General features: G+C 37.1%; 2 protein-coding genes and 1 long non-coding RNA gene across 3 annotated transcripts in view; 1 reads left to right on the forward strand and 2 right to left on the reverse strand.

Moving 5' to 3' along the window:
* LOC135117688 (uncharacterized) overlaps positions 1-11,575 on the reverse strand; it is a 61,157-nt gene that overhangs the window by 18,940 nt on the left and 30,642 nt on the right. The window lies entirely within an intron of this gene.
* LOC110382346 (acylglycerol kinase, mitochondrial) lies at positions 1,367-3,591 on the forward strand. The gene is made up of 3 exons (XM_021342947.3): positions 1,367-1,590; positions 1,768-2,066; positions 2,346-3,591. Exons 1-3 carry the CDS (start codon positions 1,481-1,483, stop codon positions 3,188-3,190), a joined length of 1,254 nt encoding a protein of 417 aa, XP_021198622.1. The 5' UTR covers positions 1,367-1,480; the 3' UTR covers positions 3,191-3,591.
* LOC110382345 (uncharacterized) lies at positions 3,791-11,311 on the reverse strand. The gene is made up of 7 exons (XM_064037429.1): positions 8,522-11,311; positions 8,380-8,442; positions 7,736-8,063; positions 5,781-6,452; positions 5,335-5,489; positions 4,703-4,876; positions 3,791-4,348 (listed from the first exon to the last, which is right to left on the reverse strand). Exons 1-7 carry the CDS (start codon positions 11,182-11,184, stop codon positions 4,201-4,203), a joined length of 4,203 nt encoding a protein of 1,400 aa, XP_063893499.1. The 5' UTR covers positions 11,185-11,311; the 3' UTR covers positions 3,791-4,200.

The following is an 11,575-nucleotide window of genomic DNA, read 5'->3' on the forward strand; positions in this document are numbered from 1 at the left end:
ACTTTACTGTTCTAAAATTCAAAAATTTCGCGCTCGCTTCGCTCGCGGCTTCTTCACTGGACACTGGTTTTTTAGAAACATGTTTGAGTTATTTTAAGTCTCAAAACTCAAATGACACGGGATCGCTTCGCTAGGGCTTTATAAGTTTGCAGTGATCTGTCTCCGGTTTCTTTATGTTAAACCTAGCAAAAAGCACCATGAATGATTTTTAAGTACTTTAATATACAATTTTAGCCCGTGATTATTTTTCGTCGTTTTTTTTGGCGGGGTTCTCAATAGGTAGTACGCCCCGGGTGCCACCCGATGCTACGCCGCCACTGTGGCGGCCCTACGAATGGCAGGCCTCAGCGGCTGCTGTCATTTTAGCAGATCACCCAGCTGTGCAGTGCAGAAGATGCTATAGTACAAAAAGCATTGCGGACACAAACGCAATCCCTATTCCCTCACTTTGAAGCCAAAATATGAGAAAATCACTCGACGAACGGAGAGAGACCATGCATACTTGCGTAGGATAGACTTTTATGTGATGATGATGTCCTCCTAGCTGATTATCGGCTACTCGGAGATTAGCCAAATGCGCAGGACATAAATTATAGTGCACGAGCATTTGCGCAGACACAGGTGCACTCACTATTCCTTAACTCTCATAGCCCGATGGGACGGTAATCCGACACGACCGGAAAGAGATCAGGCGCAGGACCGACATTTACGTGCTCTCCGATGCACGGGTGTATCAATCACCAGCTTCCAGGCTCCGGGCTGATTTGTGAAAGTCTTCTAGAACCCACAAAGCGATTTCGGCCCGACTCGGGAATCGAACCCGAGAACTCGTGCTCAGCAGCCGCATTTGCGACAGCTAGACCAACGAGGCAGTAGACTTTTATGTACGGGAGTATCAATGACCAACTTTCGAGACCTTGGGTTGCTTCTTGACCCACAAAGAGATTTTAGTGTACAGCCGTCGTACTATGCGACATTGTGACTACTAGTAGACCAACGAGGTAGTGCTATCTACTTTTACTATTAATAACATGGTACGAACGGTTTTACGGGACAGCATTCTTAAAGCCCACTGTACTGGGTATGAAAATTATGGAGATTGCATTATTTCATAGTTAAAGGATGAAAAATATTTCAGTCTTTCCAGGGCGAGGTGTAATTTATTCAGGCTTCAAAAAAAAAAATCGTTGCATACATTTGCTATAAATGCAAACACACATGCCTGCACCCGCTTTGCCCCGTTGCATTCGTTGCATTAGTACGGAAACTTGATAAGTACACATTTAATTGATTACAATTTTCAGTAGTACATTTCTGTTCTGACTTTCCGAACGTTGTTTTTTGAAACTTCAAGAAGCTCAAGAAGCTGAGCTCAAAATCGTCAAAATGACAGTCAGATAAAGTCAGATTAAAAATCAGCTGCTACAGCTGATTATAACCTCAATTATTTTTATTAAATTTCGTAAAATTTACTAAAATTATGGAGAGACTTACAAATTTAAAAATAGTCATTAGAACAAATTGGAAAAAGTCCGTTGTGGGAGCCATTGCCTTCTGTTATGGCGCTATGAAAGCAAAAGAGAAATATGAGTAAGCGAAGTTTTTTTAATGTAAATTAAATTTATTTCTCAGCAAACTATTGAATTCCAGATGGCTTAAACAAACCAATATTGATCAATGTTGACCCCAACATTATTTGCCAGTTATGAACTTGTAAATTAATGTATTTACCTAAACAGTATGATCAGAACCTCTTCTATCCCACAGTATCAACTTACTTATGCGCGCAGCATGCAGGGAGGCCTCAAAATATGGCGACGGCCCTATTCCAATGGAACAGAACCCAACCCATGTAACTGTCATATTAAATCCTGTTGCAAACAAAAGGAATGCTAAGCAAGACTTTGAGAAGTACTGCGAACCACTCTTGCATTTAGCCGGGTTACAAGTGGATGTTATACAGACGTCCAGTGAAGGGAACGCTAAGGAGCTGGTAGAGACCCTGCGAGGAACACAGGCGATTGTTGTGGCTGGAGGAGATGGCACAGTTTCTGAGACTGTTACAGGTATTTTACATATACCGTTGTACATCAAGTAGATGAGCTTTGATCATTAAAGAGATAGTGAATTTAGTCAAAACTGTCATTAATAAATAATTTTATACAAAGCGGATATATATTATGTAATTCTTGATTGTTTTTTTTTTGATAAAATTACTGAACCTATTTTAACTGAATATGTGTTTTAAATCTGTAAAAGACCACAAAATACCTATAAATTATCTGCCTCAGATTGAAAATTATTCTTGTATGCCCTTGTTTATTATTATGCTTATAATCTTACAGGCCTACTACGAAGGAATGATGAAGCAAATCGTTTTCCACTTGGCATATTACCACTGGGACGTACAAATACCATCGGGAACCTCCTATTTGAACCAGGAGTTGGCGTGCTTAGAGTTAAGCAACTGATCGAAGCCTCCATGGCCATCATAAAAGGTAGTACAGTGTGGAAGGATGCCATGAAAATAGAACCCATTGAGGAAGAAGACGAAGAGTCATTAAAAAAGCCGATATACGCATTGTGTGCAGTAGAATGGGGAGCTTTCAGAGATGTTTCAGCAAAGAAACACAAATACTGGCTGTACGGATCACTTAGAGAATATGCATCGTACATCTTTAATGGTTACAGACAATCTCTTAACTGGCACTGTAAAGGTACAATCAAGTACAGTCCACCCTGCGATGGATGCAGCAATTGCGTGCAGAAGCGGCCGCAAATAAAGAGAAAATGGGCCTTCTTTATGCCCACCACGTCTTACGCACAAACCAATGATCCTTCAAATATAGTGAACAGCCAGTGTGACTCTGCCAAAGAGATTTGCTTCCAAACCAGTGATTTCAGGATTGTGACACCTAATTTACAGAATACTCAAAGCACGCCTGCTTTGAGCATAGGTATTGGGAAATATAATTATAAATACACTGAATTTGTGTCTGAAGGTTGGGCTCGAGTGCGCGACAATAGAATCAAAGATGCGATATTGGCCAGGAGTGTGGTGTTATACCCCAAGGAGCACTTCGGAGCAACGGTCATTGATATTGATAGGGAAGAGTATGAGGCCAAGCCAATCAAAGTTACCCTATTGCCGAAAGTTGTGAAATTGTTCTGTAAACACTATGATAAATGAAATACACGCTATTCGATATAGTGGCTACCTCATATGCTTTTATGTTGTAAATTGGTTAGAGACAAGATGAGAATATAGGCAGGGCTGCTGGATTATGCACATTTTATATTATTTTATATGTATCATTATTTTACCACAACTACAGGTTAAAATTTCAAAATTATAGTGTTAGTGTTGCTTCTGAATGTTTTGCTATAAAACAGGCCAATTATTTCAGATGATATGACACAATGTCTTTCGTAATCAGGCGATTATTTGAATAAGCTTTTAGTATCAAACACGAGATCCAATAGATTATAGAATTATCTCGTAAATATATTGAAATAAATTATGATAAGTACAAAAACGAATATGTTAAATTATGAATTGACTTTAATAAAAAGTAACTATGATAAAAATTATATTTAAATCTATTTTTAACATTAACAACATAAGCACCTTGTGTAGTTGACTCCAGAAAATTAATTAACAGATAAACTACAAATATTAAATTAAGCCACCTAGCTCTTAATTGGAAGATAAATTAAAATTTTGCATCTCGAGAAAATAAAATTAATTCATTTTTATTTCTGGCTTCAACTTTAACAAAGAATATTAAAATTTGACCAGGGGCCCGATTCTCCTAATTTTACTTAAGTGACCTTCGATTGACGTTCGACTCGATTCGACTGAGACCCAATCCCGACTCGATTACTATTGAAGCGGTTGTGGCATTCCGCTATTTTTTCTTTGAAATAAACGTTTTTATCCTTTTCTGTCATTCAATAATGAATCATTTTGTCTGCAAATGATTTACGATTGCAAAATGATTGTACAGCAAACTACCGTATATACCAAAATCATCAAAATAGCAGACCAATCGCACACCAATCAAATGTCAATCGAATACGATTGGTCTTTTATTAGTAGCAGAAGGCCCGATATGGTTAAAATTGCTATTACAATCATATTGCGATTCGATTTCTATTCGATTTTGACATTATTAATTTAGGAGAATCGGGGCCCAGCTCTTAGAGCACATTTTGGCGGGCATATTCCCAAACAAAGATGGCGGCCGTGACGTGAACATTCAGGGATCGAACGTAGCCTTGCTGAGGGATTTCCACGCAGTGGTCCATCAAGGGTAGTAAGTCGCAAGGAACGCCTTCTTTCTCGTGCCTGAAATTAAAGAAAACAATATAATCATGGTTCACATTGTCATTTTAATAATCACAGTTGCAAAAGATTGTTCCAAAATTAATAATTAGATTTTTGGAAAAAATGTGGTGCTTTACACTTGAGTCGTCGTAGGTAATTCCTGTGCACACAGTTATGTGGCAAAGCAAGAGATAAACAAATGTTTACTCCCTGCCATTACTTGCCACGGCGGCTAACGTGTTACGACTTGGTAAAAATATGCGGTAATACCTAATACGAGAGGGTCGAAAAAGCGAGGAAATGGAGGATCAAACAAAGAAAAATCCTCTATTGGAATTTCTAAACATCCTAGAATCCTTTGCATATCAATCTTACCCAAGCAACAACAGTGTCTTCTTGGGAAACTTGAAGGCTTGCAGCTTGGAACTGGTGGAGGTCTGTTCTGCAGCCACCACGGCATAGCCTTCCTCTTTCTTCTTCATCAGGTACTCCTTGAGGGGCCGGCCGGGACGGACTTCCTCTACGTTTATCCAACGTTCTGCTGACACGCTAAATTGAAAAAAGAATGACGTTTAGCATGCCGCCAAAATTGGGAAGCAACTTGGGAGAGGTCTATGTATGGCAAGAGTCAAGGACAAATATTTTCGTTAAACGCCTCTTGTATACCTTCCCAATATGCTGCTTATATCGTCACGAGCTGAAAGTGACTATTTTTTAGAGACTAATAACATGTGTAAATAAATGCATTGGGGCGCGTCATTTAAGCTAAGACGAGGCCTAAAACACAAAGGTACTTTTGAAAACTAGCTCCGACTGCAACTGCTGATCGCAGATGTCGTGACTGCACGAAACCGGCCGATGCATTACTGGTTTGCATGAAACCGTTTTGGATCTAAGCGGTAGCAGCACAAGCGGTCGCTCTCAGATATCAACCGACTACATGTAGTCGGCAGCTAGCATTCAAGACGCACTAAGTATTGCCTTTGAAGAACTTATGGCGTTCGTACCTGAGCCCCTGGAACTGCTTATCCTGCAAGTGCCTCAAGCTGTCCACGACGTAGGTCTGTACCCCGAACACCTCGCTAGTTCGCGCCATGCCACCCAAGTTCGGTAGCTTATCGATCAGGGAAGCTACCACGATCAAATTACTTGGGTTTTCATTCTGGAACAGTTTAGAAATAATTTTACGAAAAGGTTTTTTAGTCTCCAATGTGAAAAATTCTATTCTGTTGTAAAGTAAAAAATATATATTGGGACAATACGCGGAAAAAAGGGTCAAGTACCTACCCTCGTGATTCATATTCCAGGAGGGAACACACACAGCTAAGTCGCATTTAGTAAAAAAAAATAGGTGACTAATTCAAAACTCAACCCGAAAATAGAGTATTGGTAAAAGCCAATTTATAAATTAAAATCTATTTTTTTTTTCGGAAACAATACTTTCACGGCTTACCTTCTTCCCAACATCATATACATTGACATCACTCATATTCCGCCAAGGAATATATTTCTTCTGAATGGTCCCCAAGCACTCTGAATCATCAGCATTCCTGACATCAACACATCTCTTTATTTCTAATTCATTGAACTGGTTATCTTCCCTTCTACAGTCTTTCCATTCATTCACAAAACCGTCAGTAGAATTTCTGCATATATTCTCATTTATATCCTTCATGATCCTTTTAATAAAGTTTATATCAACTTTCTCGTTGCTATCAATATCGCAGTATTTCGGCAAAACATAATAAACGAAATAAGGTGTAAGATTAGCAACTGCGTCGAAATGCTTGGTGAAGTAATCGCTCTGTAGCTTCAGGAAATTCTTGTCGCTGCTACTTTCAGCGAACGTTTTCTCAATAACGCCAATCGTGTAGCTGAATCTTGATAACTTATTCGCCATTTTATAAAGAATTGTGGCCAAATATTGCGCATTGAGTCTCACGTTGAACAATTGGCCCATTGTATGAGAAAGTAAGAAGTCTAATACAAAGTCATATTCATGGTCAGCGTAGGACCTGTTGCATATTTTATGTTTCAAAAGCCAGTATAGGATAAAGAACTGTGACGTCAATGGTATATTCTTGGATTTTAAAATGTCTACCATCCCTTTATTTAGTTGCATATGCTGCAAAAAAAAGAACATTAACACATGCCCTGTGTATAGCGTAATACTTATTGCGTGCGAAAATAAGCACTTTGTTATTGGACCAAAGACAGTGGCGGATTAACCCTATAAGCACAACAAGCACGTGCTTGGGGCCCCTGTTCTCCAGGGGCCTCCATCCTCTGCTGGCGTTTCATTTTATACCTACATTTTATCGAGATTCATCCACAATATACCCGAAATCACAAGGCGCGAGCAGTTCGGGAGTGACCCTTCATACATCCCCGCCTCTAAACTTGATTGGTCGCAGTGCTGTTGATTGTTGTACAGTCAACTTCAGGTCAGTGGTAACAGTTTTATAGGAAAATCGTACTTATTACTATTGCGTTAAGGTGCATGACAGTTACCACTGATGTGCGGTCTACTGTACGATCGCAGTGATTTTTTTTTTTCAATTGTGCAGTTGTTATACAATTTTTTTTCGGCTTCTACTCATCGTTAGGCAAAGAATTAATAGGCAACGATAGCGTTCCGAAGTCTCGCTATCGTACAGTCGTTGGGAAGCTCACGCTGTAACTACGTACGAGTGCAATATAACAAACATATCCGAAAATTTTGGATGCTTTAGATCAGTGGTCCTGGTGGTGGTGGGCTGGTGGTGCCTGGAGGCATGCCAAGTGGTCCGCGGACCACCGGTTAAGTCCGCGGACGTTGTTATCGATCTTACGTTATCCATCTTACTTGTCCAACAGAAAGAAATGAAGGTTTGAAATGTAGCCCTTTTACGAAATTTTAGTTCTGAGTCTTAAAACATAATCAAGATTTCCCGCTCGCTTCGCTCGCGTTTTCAAAAACTATATGTCCTCGTTTTTACATTTGTCAACAAATTAAAAGTTAAGTACGTTTGGGCTACATTGTACGTAATTTTGGTTCTGAGTCTATAATAAAAATAATTAAAATTTCGCGCTCGCTTCGCTCGCGTATTCAGAAACTGTGTGCCTTCGTTTTTGCATTTATCAACAAACAAAAAATTAAGTACGTTTGGGATAAATTTTACCTCCGTACGAGTCCGAAAAAAAATTCGCGCTCGCTTCGCTCGCGCATTTGAAACTACATGTGCGTCACGCTCGCTTCGCTCGGTCAATTTCTTCAACCTTCTATTTCCATTTAAGTAATAGGGGGTCTACACAGGCTCTGTGCTTAGGGCCTCGGATACTCTTAATCCGCCACTGACCAAAGACATAAGAAATTACAGGACCATGAAGAAATCAGTTCAAAGAGAAATGTAATATTACAAAGCTTACCTGTTTATAAAAACAGAGTGAGATAAACCACTCCAAACAGATCCTAACACTTGGCTGATGAGGCAACTTCACCAGCATATCCAAACCCCAAATCATTCCATTTTTCAAATCGCCATTCTTTATCACCAGTATCAAGATATGTTGTAAAGAGGTTTGCAATATTCTATGGAGGTGCGAGTTCCCGTGGTATCGCTGTTTGTTTTTAAATGTATTGTCTATGCGAATGGTGATGAAATTGGTGATCATTCGAAGTGTTTCGGAGTCTTCGATGCTGCATAGTGTTGATATGGCTAGGTACTGGATTTCATAGTTAAAGTGGATGTCGATACTGAAACGAAGTTAAAGGGTTTTGACAATGTCAATTTTGAAAAAGTTGGTTCACTGGCTGATAGATCTATGGTACAGTCAGCAGATTCAAAGTTAAACACTTAATAAAACATTATATTTGGTCACTAAAATCACCATAATTAATGACTGTCTCCACTAAAGAACAAAAATGGGTTATTTTGAGCATCGGAGAATTTAAAAAGTTGCTGATCCCCGATTTTTAGATGAAATAGTGTTCAAGTTTTTTGTAATTTTAATTGAGTTCATGGACTTTTGTTGCTAACTGTACCTGATTTACAAAAAAAAGTTTTTCTTACCTATCTTTATTTATTCCATATTTTGGATTCTGCAAAACATCCAGAGTTACATTGTCAGCAATCCTGAAATAATGTCAACAAGAAATTAATAAAGTAGGTTCAGAGAAGAAAACTAAGAAGACATTTTTTTTGTAGACAGTACCTCTGATCTTTCCTTGGCACGGGACAATAAAGCAAAATCTCACATAAGACATAAACTAGATGTCCAAACTCCTTAAAATCCTTTTTATTCAGCTCCCTGATCAGATAGAACAGAGGATTCGTTTTAACGGGTCCATACTCTATGATCTTGTTGCAGTACGAAATTACTAAATTGTTATACATTGACGACTTCAGCAGTATATCGTGAGTTATTAATTTAACAAATTCCTCGATGCATGGTGAATACTGATTATTTGATTTCAGTTCCTCAATTTCATTCCAAACTCTATTAATGAATTGCGTCATGTTGAAATTACTTTTGTCATTAATTAACGGGTGTGTTATTTTATTGACTATCTTTAGAATCCATTTTAGACATCCATATCCCCCACATTCTAATACATTTTCAATGAAATTTATAACATCTGCTAGACATGACTCTACATGATTCTCTTTCTGAATGAAGTTGTAGATTAATTCGGTAGACTTTTCATAAAATACGTTTTTCGATCTACCCACACTCTCATTTTGGGCATCTTTAAATTTAACCAAGGAAAATATTTCTAAAAATGTTTTAAGATTCAACATTTCTTGTTCATAAAAGTTCTTCATAATGCTATTTTTGAGTGTCATTTTCAAAGTAAAAATACTGAGGACTGCTTTATCTAAATCAGTACCTTCCTTCAGGAATAATACAGATGTTTTGTATAAATTCAGTAATATCTCTTTCAGATCTTTGCCTTCAAACTCATAATCATATTTTTCACATAGTTTCACAGCATCTTCTATAGACAAATCATCACTTGAAAATAGACTTAAAAGATACTGCAGTAAAGTCTTACTTTGATTAGCAGTCAGCACATGTATGCTATGTAGAAAAGAGTTGTTATCTCTTGTTTTGTTCAACAAATCCAACAAAAATACAACATCAGTGATATATTCGTTTTTATCAGAATACTGCCTGTTGACACCTTCTTGTATTTTATTTAGTTTTTCGTTAATTATATCCATAACAATATTTATATCTTCTTCATGACTTTGTAAATAAAGAATGATTAGATCTATATTATTATAATCTTCTGACAAAGCTTTTAGATTGTTTATTTTATCATCAGTCAGGGAAACTTGCTTTACTATTGTAGTAAATGGATTATTTTGCAAGTCAGTTTCCAACGCTATGCTCCTGTAAATTGTAGCTAAATCTTTCCAATTTAGGTTTGAACCACAATTCTTGACAAAATGTACCATGTTGATATGTATTGCTTTCCTTAATACAATATTATTGCAAGGTACTTTTAGAATATCAATAACAATTTTAGCTATATCATTAATTGATGATAAATCTATTTTCAAATTAGCTACAACATCAGTCATATGATACAATGGCACAGGGGACCATTTAATTAAAGATATTGTTTGAAATATTTCCATAAAACACTGTCTGTCTTCAAGTAATTTAGCAATTTCCGTTTTAAGAACTTCAAAAGTAGAATTTTGATCATAAATATTTATATCATTTATTGCTTCTAGTAACGTTTCAGCTTCCAATTGGTTTCTTATCTTAGTTTTGAGTTTATACTGAATACATTTTAACCGGACTTGAGTGTTCTCATGTTTTAGGCCAATGTTGAAGGCAGCATTGATCCAGCAGTCTCCGATATCAATTGCTTCAAATAGTCTTAGAGATGGCATCACTATATTACTCTGTTTTTCTTCTAAACTGTCTATGAGTACAAAGAAATTATCCCACATGTTTTTCAAAACATGACTGTTGTTATGTTTCCATTGGAATATGATTGAATTATTAGACTTCACATTTATGTCTTTTTTGGTAGCCATAATACAGTCAATAGCCTTTTTAGTGAGATAAACAGATATTTTTCTTATGGCAGTGTTGTCAGACATTATACCAAATAAAAGTAAGTCCCAAAAGTTATATTGGAATATGATGTCTGATACAAACTTACTATCCCCTACATCTGGTGTGGGTAAATAGTAATCTGAAAGGCAGCTGAGAACTTTTAGGGAATTCTCTTTTTGGTTGGCCTTCACAGACTGGATATGAACCCATATTTTATCTAGGATATTGTAACCAATCACTGCATCTACTATTTTTGGGACAGTGTTTGTTATAAAATACATTTTAAGTGTCTCGTCTGGTGTGTCAAGTATCCTCTCTAGTGGTGTTTCAAAAAATAATAGTGACAGCTTTTCTCCTAACTTTATGGCAGCGTTGAGGATGCTATCAGCAGCTTTTAACATTAATAGTGTGTTCATATTAGAATCTTTGTCCAATACGCTTGATGATTCTGAGTGGAATTCAATATTAGATAGTATTTGTTGCAGCAAATGTTCTGCTTTACTTACTACGCTGCTAGGGTTGAGACAAAGCACAATATTGATGCACTTACACACGTAATCCACATTATCACTCGTCAATTCCTTCAGTAATTTAACGACGAACTCAAATTCTTCGTCGTTTTCACATTCAGTACCTTCTTTGATGTTTATGAGCAGTTTATATTTCAATAAAAGTATCGCACTCTTAAGTTGTTTATTTGAATGTTTACTTCCTGTCATGAGGTTTTTTAATGTCACATCTACGATTTCCTCGTCTAAATCGAGGAGATCGAGATAAGATAGCAACTCTTCTTGAGTATCCATTGTGGTTTTTAATTTGAAAACTACAAACAAAATTAAAGTTCAGGTTATTATGTTATTTTTAAAAGTGGCATGACATGCTCGTGGAATAGCATGGCTTTGGCATGATAATTGTTGACAAATTTGACAGCCGACAAAAATACAGCGAATACAGCTGATGTTTTTTAACCGTGGTTGCCAGAGTGTAAATAATATCACATATTGACTACACAGTGAAACTAAGATACGGTCACATTTATGTACGTTATATTCGTGACCGTGACTCAATATGATAGAAGAAATAAAATAAACATTGAACAGCAATAATCTTCGAATGCTACCCACAAAGTCTGCCTTAAAAAAAATTTTTTATCTATTTAGACCCTGAAAAGATTGAGGACATGATTTTTTTCAC

The sequence above is a fragment of the Helicoverpa armigera genome, chromosome 13 (assembly GCF_030705265.1).
Source record: "Helicoverpa armigera isolate CAAS_96S chromosome 13, ASM3070526v1, whole genome shotgun sequence".
In the NCBI taxonomy this organism is placed as follows: Eukaryota; Metazoa; Arthropoda; class Insecta; order Lepidoptera; family Noctuidae; genus Helicoverpa; species Helicoverpa armigera.